At 47.1% G+C, this 20,794-nt stretch overlaps 1 protein-coding gene across 1 annotated transcript in view; it reads right to left on the bottom strand.

Annotated features, from left to right (window-relative positions):
- The window catches only part of LOC138491244 (hexokinase-2), a 388,662-nt gene that overhangs the window by 149,173 nt on the left and 218,695 nt on the right, over positions 1–20,794 (bottom strand). The window contains exon 7 of the mRNA XM_069617654.1: positions 8,753–8,936. Coding sequence (XP_069473755.1) covers positions 8,753–8,936 — 184 coding nt within the window. The remainder of the gene's footprint in view (positions 1–8,752; positions 8,937–20,794) is intronic.

Raw genomic sequence — 20,794 nt, 5'->3', positions numbered from 1 at the left:
GTAGACCTTCAGCGTTCCCTGATGCACCTACTAAGGCCGCGTTCTTGCTTTCCCATTTGTCTGGCGTCGCCGCTACATGGGCCAACCCATTACTTGAAAACGACCATCCAGCCCTTTATGACTTTGACCTCCTAGTAACCGAAATGTCCAAGGTTTTTGACACCAGACACAAAGCTCAATCCAGAGATATTGAATTACTTGATCTCTCTCAGGGGAGAAGCACCCTTATAGAATACGTAACACGGTTCAACCAGTTAGCGGCAGAAACATCCTGGCCCAAAAACAGAAAGGCTGTGGTATTCTACAGAGGTCTAAGTGGCCCCATTAAGTACGCCTTGGCAGTGGTGCCGTTGCTTCCGATCTGGTTGACCTAACACTCCAGTTAGACGCTCGACGCACCGAGCGCAAGGTAGAAGCCCGATTCCCGGGTACACAGTTGTCAGTTCCGCCTGATGTATCCTGTGAACCCATGCAAGTGGGTGGCATACGTAGCCCTATAACTATGACGGAATGGGAAAGGCGGAGAACTGATGACGCCTGCTTTTATTGTGGTCTTAATGGACATAAGGTCAAGAATGGTCTGCGCCGCCCAAAACAAAAGAATCCGGGTTTTCTGACTGCTCGTCCCCGAGTATGGGGGCCAGGACGAGCTATCCACAGTCCCCCTCTTCCTCTCCGCACATGGTTGGTGCGGTCTTCACCAACATACCCCATGTTTATCACGAGTTTCTGTCAGTCTTTGACAAGGGCACATCAGAGGGTTTACCTCCACACAGACCCTACGATTGCCCCATAGATCTGGTCCCCAACACTCAGATCCCCAGGGGCCGAATCTATTCTCTATCACCAGTAGAGGAAAAAGCCTTGGAAGAATACTTGCAGGAGGCGTTACGTTTGGGCCACAATCGGCCCTCCTCCTCGCCTGCTGCATGCCCTATATTCTTTGTTCCAAAGAAAGAGGGGGATCTTCGCCCCTGTGTAGACTATCGGCGTTTGAATGCCATCACTATCAAGGATAGACACCCCATACCTCTCATTTCTCCACTCCTGGATAGATTAACACACGCCCCCATCTACACCAAATTAGATCTCCGGGGGGCGTATAACCTGATACGTGTTCGCAAAGGGGATGAGTGGAAGACGGCGTTTTGCACCCGACAGGGTTTATTTGAATAACTGGTGATGCCCTTCGGGTTGTGCAACGCCCCTGCCACCGTCCAGCGATTTATGAACGAGGTTTTTGGGGACATACTGGACAATTATGTGGTGGTCTAAATTATGTGGTGGTCTACTTGGATGACATTCTGATCTTTTCCTCCTCTTTAAACAAGCACATCCTTCACGTCCGGGAAGTCCTATCCCGTCTGCGCAAGAACGCACTATTTGCCAAGCCTGAGAAGTGCCAGTTTCATACCAAAGAGGTAGATTTTATGGGTTTCCACATTTCACCGGGTGGATTGACTATGGATCAGTCTAAGGTCCGAGCCGTCTTGGAATGGCCTGTCCCGCAAACTTGAAGTCCTTACAGTCTTTCCTGGGCTTTGCCAATTTTTATCGGCGCTTTATCGCTGGCTTTTCTACCATAGTGGCACCATTAACAACGTTAACCAGCCCACATGCTCCATTTATCTGGACTCCAGAACATCAGGCCGCTTTTGAGTCCCTAAAGTCTGCGTTTACCTCAGCTCCTGTCCTACAACACCCGGACCCGGAGTTGCCATTCGTTGTCGAGGCAGATGCATCGTCCTTTGCCTTAGGAGCTGTATTGTCGCAACCCTGCCCAACCTCTGGTCATTTACACCCTGTAGCATACCATTCACGCAAGTTTACATCTACTGAGTCCCGTTATACTGTTACCGAGAAGGAGCTCCTGGCGATCAAAGACGCATTTCAGGTATGGAGGCACCATTTGATGGGGGCCAAACATCAAGTCACGGTTTACACTGATCACAGGAATTTGCAAGACCTTGCATCCCTCGAATGCGTCAACATTCGGCAGGTGCGCTGGCACTTATACTTTGCAGCCTATGACTTCGTAGTGAAACACCACCCTGGTCTATCTCATGGTAAAGCAGATGCTCTATCCCGCTCTTCTGGAGGGGTGTTGCTTCCAGTCTTCCCAGAAACAGTGCTTGACCACGGACATGTAGCATGCTTATGCACACCTTCGCCTCCCCTGTTGTCAGCCATACGCACATGGGTTTCCCAACATCCACAACAGTTAGCAGAATGGGATCCCGTTTATCATGATGGCCTGCCTTTTGTTCACAACAGATTGTTCTTACCCACAAGTGACACTCGAAATCTAGCTATGGAATTGTCTCATGATGCTGCCATCCATGGCCACCCTGGGCAACAGCGTACTCTGGAACTACTTAAACGCTGGTGCTGGTGGCCTTCGATGCGGCGTGACGTAGAGAACTATGTCAACACATGCTCAGTGTGTGCCCAGTGCAAGTCCCGTAGGGGCCGCCCCTTGGGTCTTCTACAGCCCATGCCGATTCCCCCCAAACCCTGGCATACCCTTACAACGGATTTTGTGACTGACCTCCCTCTTTCACAAGGTTATGATACGGTGTGGGTTGTAGTGGACGCATACACAAAGATGGCCCGCTTTATTCCTTGTTCTGGTATACTCTCTGCACCTACATTGGCAAGCCTGTTTTTCAAGTCAATTTTTTGTTTGTTCAGGCTCCCTACAGTCTTGGTTTCTGACAGGGGTTCACAATTCACGTCTCGTTTTTGGCGTGCGCTCACTAAATTACTGGGTATTGATGCACGGTTCTCCTCTGCTTACCATCTGGAAACCGACGGCCAGATGGAGAGGGTAAATCAGGCCGTGGAACAATACTTACGCTGCCTTTCGCTACAACACCAGAAATCATGGGTACACCTGCTACACCTCGCTGAATTCGCCCATAACAACTCCTTGCACTCCTCCACTGGCTTCTCCCCGTTCTACTCCCTCTATGGCCAGCACCCCCGTACGTTGCCCATCCCCGATTACGCATTCTCTTGTGCTCCTGTTGCCTCGTCTTGTATTCGCGACTTAGCCACGGTCCATGCCCAGAATCTTGCCCATTTGCGGGAGGCCCAGTTGGCCATGAAAGCTTCAGCCGATAGGAAGCGGGTTGCTGCTCCTGTTTGCCGTGTGGGGGATTGTGTTTGGCTGTCCTCCCGCCATCTGCACTTGCCTGGCTGTCACAAGTTACTTCCCAGGTTCGTTGGTCCTTTTCGGGTGTCTGGTGTCCTGAGTCCGGTGGCCTACCACCTTTCTCTTCCTTCAGCCTGGAGGGTCCACCCGGTCTTTCATACTTCTCTCCTGAAACCATGCCCTGGTCCTATACGTCTGGTCTCTCCCCCTGCCCCTGTGTCACTGGCTGACCCTGAGGTTTATGAGGTTGGGGGTATTTTGGGCTCTCGTCTCTTCAGGGGTCGGCTCCAGTACCTCGTGGATTGGTTGGGTTACTGTCCTGAGGAGCGCTCTTGGGTTCCTGCCCAGGATGTACATGCCCCTCGTTTGGTGGCCCAGTTTCATCAGGATTTTCCTGCTTGCCCACGGGGTCATGGGCCTTTGGGGGAGGGGGGGGCTCTGTTACATCATCCACTGGTCGCCCTACGTGGACGAATGCCCGTGCAGCCACTAAACCCTCCCTCTCAGGTCCTGATCTACCCCTTCTAACCCCATGTCCTCACTCCCTCAAGCAGCACGGCAGCGGCGGATCATGCTATACAGCAAGAACACACAAGGGAATCCAACGGGCTATGGTCATACTCACCCATTCCTTTCATTGCATCGTTGGCAGCTGCCCTGGCGTCTTGGAGACAGTCGACGGAGACGCCAGATTTTTTCATTGCTTCATCATGCCCCCAGGAAGACCTGGCAGCATTTTGACAACTTGGGTCATGTGACAAGGAAACGTGCTGCATCACTGCTCACGTGATGGGGTCTTGTGACACTCCTCGGCCCCTTCAAAACTGGAGAGGGGACACTCATTCAGTGCTTCACAGCTGACCCAATCAAGCACTGTTCGGCGTCTTCCTGTCTCCACATCTCGACTCTGGACTACGGACTGCTCTTCTTGGATTTCCCCGTCAAGCCCTCGGATACTGTTTTGCTCCGCTGTTTCAGGACCTTTTGGACTGTGCTTTGGATTCCTTTGGATTACCCCTGGTTTCAACGTACTAGGCTGGCTTTTTGACCTTGGAACTCTTAAACTGACTGTTTTCGGATTTCCTCCTCTGTTACCTTTCCAAGTGCCCTCTCCATACAGGATTTGCAGTGCCAAACTTCGCAGCAGCCTTCCAGTACTGCGCCTTACCCGCTGCCGCTTGCCCCACGCTGCAGCCACACGGAACACCTCCATTTCATCTATGCCCTTTATGCCTCCAGACCCCTTTGGACCTTGGTAAGCCCCTTGATATGTTTTACCTTGCTATTCAGTGAATTGCTTGCCATTATACTGCCCCATTGCTTGCTTTACAGCGGTCGGGAGGTCTCCGGTGTTCCTGGTTGCTGGGGTTCTTCGGCACTCCAATACCTGTGGCCTCAAGGATCGCTCAGGACGTTATTTGTACCTTTCCGAGTGCAACTTGTGGACAGAGGCTCCATAATCTTCACGACCATCAAGTTATAACAATTGCATATGGCCGCTGATCTTATATTGACAAGCATACAAATGTGAGATGATGTAATAATAAATAAATCATTGGAATAAATAGGTTTTTAATGCTTTACGGAGTCGAGAGTTGATGTTCTATAGTACTAAGGGCAGAGAGTTCCACAATCGTGGTTCATAGACAAAGAAGAGTCTATCTCCTTTTTCAGCATAGCGGGATGACGAAACCTTTATCGTTTTTTTATACTCGGATGTGTGTGATCTCATAGGCTGATAGGAGACCTTGTTTGCGGGATACAGGGGAGCCAGCCAATTCATACATGTGTACATCAAGCGTAAGACTTTAAACATTGATTTGTTGACTCACCACCAACCAATGTAGAAAGTTTGATAGTTCGTCACTGAAGTAAATTTGGAAACTTTGAAAATCATCCTGACCAATGTATTTTGGATCACCTACAGCCTTTGAAGTTGGTATTTAGGAATGCCTATTAACATACCACTAGCATAGTCCACCTTTGAGTTAACCAAAGATCCCACAACTATTGGGACATCAGCGGGGTCCAAGAATGCAAGAGTTACCCGAAGAAGGCAGAAGAGTGTAATATACTGATTGAATGGTGGTACCAATTGTATGATTTCAAACCAAATCAGACTGCCAGTAGCATCCCAGGTTCTTAACCCTAGAGGCATTGGTAGAGGGAAGGCCGAACAAGTGCAGAGGTGCTGCCTCTGTTTTTTTTAATAGGCCCTTTGAACCCAACAGTATAATTTCTGTTTTGGTGGGATTGAGTTAGTGTCTGTTCATGGTCATCCATTGTGCAATCTCATCAATGCATTTAATAATATTTTCCAATGGCACAGTGAGGTATTCAATCTGCAAGTACAGCTAAGTGAAATCTGCGTATGAGTGAGATGAGAGTTTGAAATTTGAGATAATTTTCATCAATGGTTGCATTTAGATATTACAAACAATTGGGGACAAAGAGGATCTCTGTGGAACACCACAGTGTATTTTGGTTTCTGTAGAGGTGAAGTTTCCTGGCTTGACACTTTGCCGATAATCCGTCAAGAAGGAACAAAACTAGGGAAATGCTTTGACACTCCTCCCACATTTGAGTGTCTGGACAGCAGGATATCAAATGTTACTGTGTCAAACGCTGCAGGGAGGTCCAACATAATCAACGTTAGTGCCCCCTCATCAGAGTTCTTCAGCACATCATCCCATGCCGCAACCAACCGGTCTTGTCCCATGCAATGGACGAAACCCAGATTGATAGATGTTTAGGATTTGGTACTTATTTAGATGGGCGTGTAGCTGAGAAGTCACTACTTTCTCCGGCACCTTAGCTGGCCATGGAAGATCTGCCACTGGCCAATAAGTCTTCAATATTTTAGGATCAAGGGATTTCTTTTATTTTTAGTAGTGGTGTTAGGGTAGCGTTTTATAACACCTGAAGAACATTCTCCTCATTCAGAGATAAATTAACAAAAGCTGTTATGACAGCTTTTAGAGAGGGTATTACTCTTGATGGCATATGCCATGATTCCATCGAATGCATGTATAGTGGGTTTGAGGTTTTGAAGAAGCTTGAGAATAGGGCTAGTCTTAGTGTTCATAAATTCAAAAGGAGAAGCAATGGATTGTATGCATCAGGTTTCATTTTCAAGGTAGATGCTTTATGAGTGATGTCTTGTTGGATGGATTCTATCTTGTTTAAAAAAGACATTAAACTAATTGGCCAGGGTCTCCGAGGGGGCCAGGTTTGAAGAGATACACAGAGGGTTGATAACACTATTCTGTATTAAAAAGAGTTCACACGGTCTGTTTCAGGCAGTTGCTATGTTATTTTGTAGAAAAGAAGATTGAGCTTTAAAAATGGCTTTCTTGTAGATCTTTACAGCTCTGTTTGCTCAATTTTTACTCCTTTTGCCTATAATTTGTTTGTGGTTTTTTGATATCAGGAGTGAACCAGGCATTGGAAGTTTAATTTAAATGTTTAGGTTTTCTAGGCGCAATAATATTGCAGATTTCTTCCGGTTTTCTAAAGCCAGTGGCAGAAAACTGCTCATCATGTAAGCCGTCTGTTTCAGTAGGCAAGGCCATAATCTTATCTCCTGATATTTTAACCAGATGTCTTCTGGAACGATGCTAGAGACCCCTATCTGGCACTTTTTCTTCATTAAACTGTGCCATCTTGGCAATGTCCATGGCACATATTATAAAATTATCAAGCATGAAAAACCCAGGTTCTCTCGCTGCCAAGACATCAAGGCAATGTCCCATCTTATGTGAAGGGGAGGTCATCAGGAGTGCATGATTATGACTCAAAGATTTCAGATAGTCTAGAGGCGGTTGTATTATGCTGTGCTTCTAGCCATATATTAAAGTCACTTGTTATAAGTAGACAGGAATATTTTAACACTGTGGTTGACAGAATATTATTTAAATGTTCCAGAAAGACATCAGCAGGACCTAGTGGGCGGTAACATAGTACCATTTTAAAGGTTAAAATGGTCGAGAGAACAATATTTTTTAGGACAATCTGGAAACTCTTGCCCCAGATTAGTTCAAAGTTGGAAATAGTCCAACCGAAATATATATATATATATATATATATATATATATATATATATATATATATATATATATATATATATATATATATATGTTAAGTTGCACTAGCAAAAACCTATGACATTCAATCCAATGGAAAAACATTGGACTAACACCCATGACATCAAAGGTGCCATCACACATCTCATTCATGACATCACTGATGACATCACATATGTGGCTCCCTCAGTTTTGTTCATTACCAGAAGTAGGCCAGGTGCTTTTCTTGGCTAACAGTCAGGAATAAACAATTCAAAAGGTTCTACATTTGTGTACGGCACCCTGCTCATATGTTATTACACTACATTCCTTACGATTCACTCACATCATAAGATACGTACACATGTAGGGGAAGAAGAAGAAAGGGCAAAACACAGCACTGGTTTCTGTGCATGAAGATAATCAGTATGTTATGTTAAAGGTATTTATATAGCGCACCGTCACCAATGGAATTGGTCCCCAGGTGCTCAGGCGGATCTGTAAATGAGAAGATGGGATGGGTTAGTAAGGTGAAGAGGGAGTAGGATAGTGAAAGGAGTGGTATACTGTTGGCAGCTTCAACTCCTTTTTAGCTTACCTTAATTCCCTTGTAAATTATCATGTTTGTATGCATTGTGGTGTCTTTATGGTTTCTGTGCAGTAGTTTCACTATGTAACATGGAAAGATTTTGAAGGTTACACTTCCATGAGGCATGGTGCAGACAATGGCTACGTTTGCACATAAGTTCCTTCATGTACAGTGAAGACGTGTGTAATACAATGGTGTGTATAGCAATGCCTTCCTCCATTACCTGTATCTCATGATAGTTCTTCCAATAATCTTTCATAGTCTTCTGCCACCATTACAATAACAATCCCTTGTAGAGGCTGCCTATTAAAACTACATGCACATGCAGATTGTGGTAATGCGGCACATTGACAAAAGGTCAAGTATCTAATTACACCCAGATCAGGGTCTTCCCCCTCCTCAGCATATGCTACTAGGACATGTTTGGGTCATCAGCAAGTGACCTAAGCTGGCCCACTAACAACTGTAGAATTGTGGTTACCTCACCTCATAATTGCACATGTACCTGTACCTATACCATTCTTAACCTGCAACAGTATATTTAGTCCATCTATTATGATATCTCTGTACAAGCCATGGATTATTGAAGGAGATACTGCGTACACTACATTTGTACTCATCATGCTTCCCTCTGAAAGGATGTCCTTGGGTGCTTGAAGACACAGCTACCACTAGGTGAGCCAGACAAAATGACTGAGAACCATGTGCCTATGATAAGTACCTTCTCATGTACCTTGAACACAAAACTAAAAACAAATGCCCTAAAACCATGCATGGCCTGAGACTCCCAACCCTGCACTGGGCCCACCCCCAAGACGTAGCTAAACTGTACTGACGGTAACCGAGTATAAAACAGCAGCAATCTCATGGCGTGTGGCCATGAATATAATGAACAACAGACGGGGAGTTTTAAAGATATACCAAAACATTTTTTTAAATATCACTTGCATTTGTTTGCCAGGATTGAGGGATCCCATATCAATCTCCCGGTCAAAATTTGTTCTGATGTCATCAAGTGCCCCGTCATCTCCAAATGCTCCCCATTCCATGTTCACGCACATCCGCCCCTCATCTCCTTCCACCAGGTCAATGTGGCGCATCTCTTCCATGTAGCATGCATTGGAACCAGTACCTGGTGAGGCAAATTGTCAACAAACAGGATTAATTATGTTTCTTGTTATGAAGCATCAAAATTGAAAGTTTTGCCTGAAATGACAGATTATACCAAGTTTACATAATTCCTTTGGGCATACCTTTTTACCACAACAAAAACATAGCAAAACACACCAACCTCTAGCCCAGCCAATGTTTGAGGCCAAAAGTGAATTTTGTATTCTCTACTATATTATAGAAATGTTTTGGCATGTCTTTCCTTTTGTAGCAATCATCCAATGCCTAGTAAGGTCAAAACACCCTACCTTTAACTTGCCAAAGTAATGAGAAGGCAGCTCTATGAGAATCATGCTCTTATTATTTGCAAGGGTGTGTTTTGAAAATGTTTGGATGTTCCCATCCTGGACAAAAACTAAGCTGATCAAAAAAGCCTTTCTGTCAAACCAGGAAAACATGTTGAAGGTGCCATCACTAAAACAGTCTACTCTTTTTGGGACATCTTTTTCAGAAAGCTGCCATTGGGGGACTACGGACGGGTTCAACGCAGGAATGCTGTGGAATGAAGGTTCCACACATCAGGAAGCCACCAAATACTAAAACCTGAATCAGAGCTAGATGTGGCATTCCCTACATTCGGGTTATATAGAGGGTGTCATCTCATATCAAGACATGGTAAGAGTTCAAGAAGAGTGACCTTTATAACGGACAATCCACAATGTAGGTTTGAATGGCGAGTAATATGGCCAGTTAGAGCTCCAGATTCTATCAGATGCAGCTACTTTCAGCAGTGAAGAATGTGGTCATGCATTTAAAAAAAGACTAAGGACCAACAGCTCCATTTCATCCATCCCACCTGGGATACCTAGGAACCTATGAAGCACAACTGAATCTCCTGAAATGTCGACGGATTCTGGTTGTGGGGTTTCCCCCATGCACATCTTCCCATTATCAAACTGCACAGTGGATGGTCAGAATAGAGCCATTTGAAATCTGGGCGTAAGCAGCGGCGGCGCCTGCTCCTGTGTTTCTTCGCGTGTTCTGCGGAGCAACTTCTTATTCGTGTAAATAAGTAAGTCTTGAATTGATTTATATTCTGGGTTACTGTAGACCCGGTCCATTACACCATGGGACTAAGTACTTTTTGTATACTCTTTCTTCCCTCCCATGCAGTTCGCTGATGTAGAGTCTTTTTGATCACTCATAGAAAGAGAGCACAGGCTTGATATACATTCCTTTTGGAAACTACTGCGGTGGCTGGAGTGTCGTCATGTGGCATATACACCTAATAAGGTTAGCAACTTCTTTGTAACATGAATTTCTTTTTGTTAACTGTGCGTATTCAGCCCTTAATATCCCCGATTACTATTTTTTACAGGTAGTAAGTATCCTGTATTCCCTGGGTGATAGCCCCTCCCACATATGATGCCGGATGTTTTTCCATCCTTTTTAAGAAAACGTTCTATTCCAGTTTGCAAAATACATCCTAAACACAAGGTCAGCAGAATTCACTTCTCTTCACATCTTTTAATCATACACTTATCTACAGGTTTGGTTCAAATAAATAGTCCTTAGTTTTCTGGACCGATTGGAGTGTTGAATTTACTAATTTAATCTAAAATGTACATCATTAGGTTGATAACAATGTTGATGTCAATATTGAAGCACTACATAGATGTTACCCATATCATGTATTTATCATGCTTGGTTTGAAGATGTATATTGTTTTGATTGCCACAAACTGTTGTTGCACAGTAGATTTGTTTAAGTTTTATAATATTATTCATTAATACTTTCTTCCGTAATTTGTTTTTGCTTTTGTAGAAACTTTGAAAATTGTGAATTTTCGCCCCTGATGAAGAGTGAATACTCTAAACGCGTTGGGCCATCCAATGATGAATTAAATTGAAGCTCTTGTGTTAATCATGAAAGTTTTGGTTTATTGATACTTATGAAAGAATTCCATTTCAATTATTTTTGATGAACAGTATATAAATACATTTGAAGAGCATTAACTACATATGGTGTTTTCTATATCAGACACCATATGGTTAAAAATGATTGGTCTGTTTTGACAGATCTTGGACAGTGTGCAGGGGACGGGAGTTCCCCACTTTGGGAACATCCACTTCTTGTTTTGAGGAAAGTACTTGTCCCCTGACTCGGAGCCAGCATCGGAACTCAGGCTGCATGCTACACCTCTGGAGAGAAAATCGAGCAACCAGATGCAGGAAACACGACCGAGGAAATTGCAGGCCGCAGACCCCGACCTCGCGTGGCCGACCTGGAGGGCCGTGGGCGGAGGAGTGGCTGAGCTCCGATTTGGACCCCGCGAGATGGCCAACAAAGGAGGCAGAACCAGAACTCCAAACGCAGGCCCCCGCATGTACAGGAGATCCACCTGCTCTGTGAGCTACGGAGTGATCACCCGGCGTACCCTCCTGACAGCGACGCAGAGCCCAGCAGCGGGAGAGGACATCTGTGTTCGGAGGCCCGGGCGGGAGGCGTAACCCGGAAAACACATAACAGAGGGCTTATCAAAGGAAAAACACTCAGCAGATTGCCGTGACCAGCCCTCGGCCGGCGGTTTGTGGAGGTGGCTGGGTGCGCAGGAGAAGAGTCGGCAGCCAGACCGACGACACAACTAATGTGGGCGGACTCCCGGTGACAGAAGGGCCGGATCCAATATAGAAGGCGAGACACCGGAGCCCCCCATCCCGCGGCGGCACAAGAGGCTCCAGATCACTGGCAGAGACCCAGCAGCAACACCTGAGGCACCCCCAACGGAACAAAAGGTACAGCGCCAGCACCGCATGCCCTGAGACGACCGGGGCCCTCCACCCTACCGCACTGCACGCACCGTGCCCCTTTGCTGCCAGCCTAAACCCAAGCCCGCGACCAGACACAGCGTGCCAAGTGACAGAACCCCCCCCAGACCCCCTGGGAGAATCTCAGAGTCAGTGGCAGTCCGGACATAAGCCCACTATAGCACCCCTACCACCACGGGCTGGGAACAAATATCATCAAACTGTACTGAAGAAACCCCTAATGCCATTACCCAAGCACTGGGCAACGCCCAAGGATCCAGCAGCCTACACAGAGCGCACGAAAAGGCTCCCAAGCTGTCTCCCAGCGAGGGCCACTACTACGGCGCCACCGCAACACCCACCCAGCACAAAGCACTGGGGCCTACTACCTGCAACAGCACACCGGACCTAAGCCAACTCCCCCCAAAAACAGAGGAGAAACACCGGCGCCATGCAAAGGAACCCCGAACAGCGCACTGGCAACAATGTGCCTTTTGTATGGACCCTCTCCGGCGTGCCATACAAAAGGCACAGGCTAGGGCCTCATCATACCTGCTAAGTAACACTGATCCACAGCATCTACGGCTCAATAGTGACTCTCAAACAGCACCGCAGGCACACATGAGATTGTGAAACACCCGCCCCCCCTCACCGTGGCTGTGGTGGACAACGACTCTGTGGTGCAACATTGCCCCTTTCCACAAAGTAAATAGCACTGAGAACTACCACAACTTCGTGGAATAAAACCACCTCGGGCGACCCAGGAATAAACATTTCTGGTACACTCAAACTACACGGCCCGGTGAATCAGGTGACACAAAACGCATTGGCCCAGAAAGCACAAAATCAGCACACGGAGGTCAGCAAACCCCCCCCCCACTCCCCCCAAGACCCCCAGACCAAGCTCACGTCTCTTTTGCCAATCATAGTGCAGCCCTGGAAAACCTCTCCGGGCTCCACCCTACTCCAACAACCAGGAATAAGACCATATCACAGCAAAGCCCGCACAAACCCTCAGGTACAGCCTCCGCAACATGGGAAAACAGATAAGTCACAACGCAAGTTAAACTTTGAATCAGGAACAATGCCCAAGACGCCTCAACCCACCAAGGACCCAGAATCCCCTTCGCAGACGATGCATCAGGAAGAAGACCCTCCTCAACCCCTCGAAATCCGCAAAATCCTTCTTGAGCTGAAAGCTGGAATCGGGAGCCTCAACTGTAAAATTGACGGTCTGTCTTCTAAGGTAGACCGGTTGCAGCACAAACTCAATAATCACGCAGAACATTTAGACACGGTGGAACAGAGGGTGGGCTCCCTAGACGACGACTTGACGGCACTAACAGCTAGAGTGTCGACGCTGGAAGCACAGATCAAAACAGTAAATGCCAAAAACGAGGATTTGGAAAGTTGCTCTAGAAGGAACAACTTGAGCTAATCGGAGTAAGAGAACAACAAACCCAGTCCAAAATGGAAGACCACGTCGAAAGAATTTGCACAGAACTGTTCGGAGCAGACGCACTCTCTCACCTATTTGTTGTCGAATGGACTCACAGAAACCCAGCATCAAAACCAATCCCCAGGCCCCCCCACCCCTCGCCAGATTTTCGCAAGACTATTGAGTGACAGAGAACGCGATACGATCCTGCGGCTTGCAAGGGAGGAAGGCAGACTACATTATGACAGCGACACCATTCATTTTTACCCTGCCTTCTCTCGAGCGGTCCAAGTACAATGTCAAACAGAGGCTGAGAGACAATCAAATACCATACTCAATGCTTTTCCCCACCAGACTCTGAGTACAACATGACGTGAAAGCCCAATTCTTTCAGTCCCTGAGGAAGCCAGCTCCAACTTGGACCAAGCCGGATGCCAGCCCCCGAACATCAATCCGAGACTATCTCAAAGAGAAAGGGCACGGAGAAACCCACCGTGACCGGCGACCGGAAGTGGGACCAAAACCGTAACGCCAGATCCTCACCAGCAGAAAACTAATGGATCAACCAACAGGGAGCCACGCAATTCGGAAAGCTCCTTGCGCAGCATTGTTAAAAGTTTTTAAACAAATGTTAAAAGGAAGGGGGAAAGTTACGAGAAAGGAAGGAGTTACTGATGGGCAAGTTGGGGGTTGCCCATGTGAAGTTGGGAAGTTTAATATAGTTATGGGGAAGCACAGAGAACAGGTCCACCGCCGGCCCTTGCGCCCGATCCTCGCCCTCCACCCCGGGTCGCTAGAAGCGGCGCCCCCCCGGCCCCGCCAGCAGGTGTGTATATCACCGCTTTGCAAAAAAAGAGGAGGCGCAATGATTACAATCACCAAACACGAAGGACAAACCCAGGAAAATAAGACTATCACACACTCATGGTTAACTTAGCAACTTGGAACATCAGGGGCGGCAATAACCAAACCAAAACACGGAAAATATCCCAATATCTCCGGAGGCACAAGATCGATGTTGCTCTGATTCAAGAGACTCACCTCCTCCCCAGTGCTGAAAACAGCTGGGCACGAGATTGGGGGTGCCATAGATACTTCTCATCATACTCCTCGTTTGCGAGAGGAGTTGCCATCTTAATAAGCAAAAGAGTACAATTCAAACCTATATCCTCTGAAAAAGACCAGGAAGGCAGAGCACTACTCATACGTGGAGTTCTTGAGGGGAAGGAAGTCGTTATTGTGAACTCCTATGGACCAAACTCAGACGGTGCGAACAATTTTGACTGGGTTATGACCCATTTGGAAACTACGGGCTCAGTCACTATCATCTGGGGCGGTGACCGAAACACCCCATTAAACCCTCAAAAGGATAGATCACAGAATGTAAAAACCTCATCTTCCAAAGCCAGTGTCCAAATACAAGAAATCTGCAACGCGCACAATCTCAGACATTTGGAGGCACACCAACTGGGAGATACGGGAGTACTCCTTTCACTCATGGGTGCACAACGCAGATTCAAGTTTGGACTACCTCCTTGTCTCAGCGCAAACCCAATTCCAATGGGGCCAATGCCAAATTCGACCAATAACCCTATCAGATCACTCCGCTGTCACCCTCGAATGTATCAAGAAAAATAGACCCCAATTGAGGTTTAAACCTGGTGCATGGCAAGATCAAGTCTTTGCAGGAAATAACCTCCTTCTTAGAAATAAACCAATCATCCGTCACGTCCGCCGGCACGGTCTGAGAAACACTGTCTGGGAAACACTGAAATGTTACATCAGGGGTATATGTCTAGCAAAAGAACAAGGTATATTGAAACTTATAAGAAGGGAACTCGCCACCAGCGAGATCAAACTGAAAGAATGGGAGCTGTAATATACTCAATCGCAACACTCCAACACCCTCACGGCCCTGAAACTGGAACTCGATAACTTCAGAGCAACAGCAGAAAGGGAAATAAAAATCCTATCCCGCGGTAATAAAGTCCGACAGTATGGTGAGGGCCAGAAACCAGGTGCCCTACTGGCACGACTAATAGCTGCTGAAAAAAAAACTCCCAAGTAGAAAGGATATGGAACCAACAGGGAGACCTAGTCCACACAGAGGAGGAAATTGTTGAATTGTTTCGCATCTACTATCAAGACCTATACAGCACTAAATACACAGCAAACCCCACAGAACTCGCCCAGTACCTAGGAAACATCAAACTATACTGGACAGACCCCGTGCTGAGAGAGCCATTGAATGCCCCCATCAGCCTCGAGGAAATCCTTACACCGATCAAGAGTCTCCCCAACACCAAAGCCCCTGTACCCGATGGTCTAATAGGGGAATTCTGCAAGGCTCACGCCCAACTCCATTGCTATTACAAGTGTTTGAAGAAACGATTGACTCCAGAACACTACCTCAAACTCTCCGTCAAGCTAATATGATCCTTCTTCACAAAACAGGTAAAGCACACGATGAATGCGGCTCCTACAGACCGATCTCATTACTAAATCTAGACAATAAAATATTTGCTAAAATCATAACTTGTCTTCTCCCACTCATGCCAGGCCTGGTTCTAGCAGACCAAGCAGGGTTTGTACCCGGCCGCAACACCTCCTTCGGGATCACGAGAATGTTCGGAGCAATGACAGCATTCGACCCCGAGACCCAGGCAATAGCAATGCTACTAGACGCTGAAAAGGCGTTCGACTCAGTCGAGTGGCCCTTTCTATTCGAAGTGCTCAGCCGCATGGGACTGGGCAGCTACTTCCTCAAACTAGTAGCCCTGTTATACAAAGATCCAACCTCCACGATCATCATGGGAAACAGCAGATCCTTGGAAATTCGACTGCAAAGAGGGACCAGACAGGGATGCCCATTGTCGGAAATCCTATTCGCGCTGGTAATGGAGCCACTAGCATCAGACATACGAGCACGACACTTACAAAGAGGCCTTGCCATCGGACCCCACAAAATTGTGACTTCCCTCTACGCAGACGACATAGCCTTTTTCATACAAAACCCTGCCGAAAATCTTAATCCCATAATGTGCGACATCATGAAATTCGGCAAATATTCAGGGCTACAGATTAACCACTACAAATCCATCATATTGCCTCTAACTGAAAAAACATCAACATTCACAGACGACTTCGGTCTCAACTGGCAAACATCTAAAGTCAGGTATCTTGGCATCTTTCTGTCTAGATCACACTCAGATATTTTGCAAGATAACTATGGTACAACCCTCGAAGGACTACAAAGCAAAATAAACAGATGGAAACTCCTCCCACTCACCCTGTGGGGCAGGGTCTCCCTAGTTAAAATGGTGATTCTCCCTAAGCTCTTCTACCTTTTCACGAATATACCCATTCTACTATCGCAACAATTTCTACAACACATCCGGAGCCTGATCCTTGACCTGATGTGGGCAGGCAAGGCAGCAAGAGTGGCCTATTCCACGCTAATTCAACCAGTGACTAAAGGTGGCCAGACCTAGAGCGATACTACTGGGCCGCACAAGCCCAATTTCTGGGCCACTGGTACGCCACAGACTTTATAAGACCCCGCGTCCAAATCGAACGAGCGCTGGCAACCCCCTTCCTACTCAGGACCACAATCCTAGGGAACCTCCGTGAGCCACATACCACACTCAATATAGTCAACGTAACTCACCATTTGGAAAAAGATTGCACAAAGAAGTAACATCCAAACCAGGTTCTCTCCTTTGATCCCTGCAAGATTTATAACCGGACTTCCACTGACCACTGAGAGGACATACCTAAATTGGACAGACAAGCTACAAATAAAAACCCTAGAAGACCTCTTCATAGACGGCACATTCTTCACCCCTCAACAAGCCAAAGACAAAGGAAGCGAAAACGCCCTGGATCTGTTCACCTACTTCAGGCTACGACATACACTCCAAAACATCCTACCCATGTTCGCTCAACAACCACAAACGTGGCAACTACTCCACAGAATAATCCAATCACAAGGCATGGGGAGACTAGTGTCGAAAATCTACAAGTCACTTCTAGACGACACAGCACCTACTCCCCAAGCATCGAAAAAACGATGGGAAAAAACTCTCAGCATCTCAATAGCAGATGAAGAATGGTCGTATATTGTGTATCAAACACAAAAGGTATCACTCAATACGCGTTATAAAAAAATCCATTTTAACTTTGTGCACCAAACATACTATACACCGGCCAAACTCCATTTATACAGGGAGACAAACACAGCATCATGTGCAAGATGCAAAGCACCCGACTCAGATTTCCTACATCTGGCATGGACATGCCCAGGCATAGCGAGTTTCTGGGACGCAACACTAGAAAAGATCTCTGCAATAATCGGAACCCAGCTAGATCCAGGCCCAACCCTAGCACTTCTGGGGCTAACCCGACACATACGACCCAAAAGCCGCAACCTAACCAACCTTCTATTGGTACTGGCACGGAGAAGAGTTGCAATGGCATGGGGCCGGGGGCCGCTCCCCAACCTGCAGAACTGGCTAAAAGATGTGGCATACTGTCAAGACACAAACAAATTTTGTGAAAACACTACCTCTCCATGCCCGGCCTCCCGATATCTGGGGTCCTTACATCGCATACCTGATGTCCACCACTGACTCAATCTCATCACAAAACTCACCCCAGAGATCAACTCCCTGATCCCAATGAAACATCATACCTATCAAGGACTGAACTGAAAGTGAACAGACCTCCTATGAACACAAGCACTGCGGAGCCACTAGTGCAAGGGGTAGCGGGAGGTGGGAGAGGGGGCTGCGGACTGTAATCTGGGCAAGGATATTTTTTCTTTGATTATTTGTTTTGGATTACGTTGTAGGTGGTCTTTTCCCCCTTTTTTTCCATGTTGGATTGTCGTTATAAAAAATTAAAATAAATATATATATATATATATTTTTTACAACAGTCTAGAGTTTCACCCCTCCCCCAACACAGACAGATCCAGCAGTGACAGCAGGCACTAATCACAATAACATCAGCACTGACTGGCCCTCAAAGAAGGGAGGGATGATGGAAAATCGGCATCGACAGAAAATTAAATCTTTTGTTAATCATACGGGCAGGCCTCCCGACTTACTGATCACTAAGAGCACTGATCGCTCAAATGTATTGAGGCACACTACTGCTACTCTCTGCACTCTAAAGTCAAAATGCATCACCCCCCTGAATTCTCATTGGCTCAGCCTTATCAGCTCCTTTCAATCACACAGCCTCCCACACACACATAAGACAAATCTCCCCTTCCTGAAGAAGCTATCTTTGCAACCCACACTCCCTGAAAACAATGTCCCCATCACAATACAGTCCTACTTCCCCAAAATAATAGAACACTTGGTTGTTATGTGATGTCAGAGTTTGCTTGTTACAAACAACCTGCTTAACCCATTCGAGCAAGGTTTCTGACTTGGCCACAGTATCGAGACTGCAACATTTCACATCCTGGATGACATCCACAACATCACTGACAAATGGCAGGCAGCCCATCAAGACCTCCTCGACTTCTCTGCAGCTTTTCAGCCCATTGACCACACCATCCTCCCAAACATTCGATCCCACAGGATGCATCCGTCAGGTACTGTTTTCCACCGGTTAACATCTGACCCATTGACAGGAAACTTCTTCTCCATGTCCCTAAAGAGATCAAATTCCACTGCAGTCAAATACGGGACCACACAGATCTTCCATCTCCACTTCAGCTCAACCTATACATTGAATCCCTAGGACAGTCTTTAAGCCGTTACAACATCCAGTTCCACCAATACGCAGACCAGTGGTCGAGGCGTACAAAAAGAAAGTAGTGGAACTATGTTCCCTGCTGGCCTGCCCCGGATCCCCACAAACTCCATCGCCACGCCCCCTCCCACGCACAATCCAAATCCCCAAACCAACACCTGCTATTTAAGGGAATGTTCAGTGCAGTGCACTGAAGTGCAAGTTTCAAATTCTTCCTACATTTTTTTTTTTTTTTAACTTTTTTAATGGTAATTTTTCAGAAAAAGAAACAATGACAACACCGGGAGCAATATGAATATCACATTTAACATCATCATCAAACCCCCGTGGTCTTCTTCCCCTCCCTCGCCCCTCTCCCTCCTCCCCAACTCCGCTCCTCCCCCCAGATCAGTGTCCCATCGAAAAACCAATTGCAGGAGTCGTCATCAGTACTCATAGTTCGGTGCCTTGGAGCTGTGCTATGTGTTCCCGTAAATGCTGGCCTAGACGGATCTGCCGTCTCCCAGGCCATGGGTTACACCATTGTCCTTGAGTAGTACTCTCTGGGCTCCATCGCCCTCACGCCCCATGTTGTCCACATAATGTCAGTGAGCATCTCACCCCCATGCCTGGTAAACCCCATACCAATTTGCCTGGAAGGTGCTCGATTCATTGTTTACCATGGCCATCAGTTTGTCCATGAGGAACATGTTCTTAAGTTTTTTTAGCCAGTCTTCCTTAGAGGGGGTCTCCGGGCTTTTCCACCTTTGCGCTAGGGCCACTGTTCCTGCTCGCAACATGGTCTCCCACATTCTTGGGTACCTATATATTTCCGCCTCCTCCGGTGGGAGGCCCAACAACATCGTCAATGGATTGAGTGGGAGTAGTTCCTCGGTGACCTCCGCCATCCATCCCCGTACCTTCTCCCAGAACCCCTGTACCTTAGGGCAGAACCACCACATGTGACACCCTCGTCCCCACTTGGCCACATCCTCTTGGGCATCTGGGGGACACCCCGAGAACATCTTGGATAACTTCAATGGGTCTCTATGCCATCCCTGTAATATCTTAAAGTTGTGCTCCATGTCCGACGTGAACAGGTTCCCATGGAAAGCTATTTTAAACACCCTGGACCATGCGTCCTCCGAGAGAGCCTCTCCTGCCAAGTCATTCCAGAACCCACGAAACCCTCTCCTCCCTTCCAAGTTAACAGTGTTCAATATTTGGTACATTTTGGATACGACCCCCTTCCTTGTTGTGGCCGTGTCTAGTAACTTTTCAAAGGAGGTCAACTGTCTCCGCAGATTCAGGCCCCAAGTCTGGTCACCGAGGATGCCCTTCAGGCGCAAATATTAAAAGACTGAAAGAGACCCCCGCCTAAGCGCATCTCGCAGCTCCTCGTATTCGAGGAACTCGCCCTCCTTGAACAGTTGCCCCGCCCATTCCAGCCCCCCATCCGACCAGGACTGGGCATTCCTGAATCCCCTGCTACCTAGTTTGAGCGGGTGGCCCCAGAGCAAAGACATCGGGGAGGGCCATGAAGTGAGGTGTGCAGTTGTGGGTCCTTCTTTCCAGATTAACCAAAGTATTCCCAGAGTTGGGTGGGTCTGCAGTCTATTTGGGATGTGTTTACGCGGCAACCACAAAAGGTCACGTACTTTCAGAGGGTGGGTATCCATGTCCTCCAGATAAGACCAATAGGTGCCCATCCCCTCCCTCATATGCTCCAACAGGACACTTAGCTGGGCGGCCCGGTGGTAGAGAAGGAAGTCCGGCAGCCCGAAACCACCCTCCTCCCTAGGTAACGTTAGAATGGCCTTCCCTATCCTCGGGTCCCGCCCTTGCCAAACAAACTCTCGGACTGCCCTCTGTAGGTCTCGAAACATCTGGTCG

Source organism: Ambystoma mexicanum, chromosome 10 (assembly GCF_040938575.1).
Source record: "Ambystoma mexicanum isolate Mex_15411 chromosome 10, UKY_AmexF1_1, whole genome shotgun sequence".
Classification (NCBI taxonomy): Eukaryota; Metazoa; Chordata; class Amphibia; order Caudata; family Ambystomatidae; genus Ambystoma; species Ambystoma mexicanum.
This window is presented reverse-complemented; position numbering and strand designations above follow the sequence as displayed.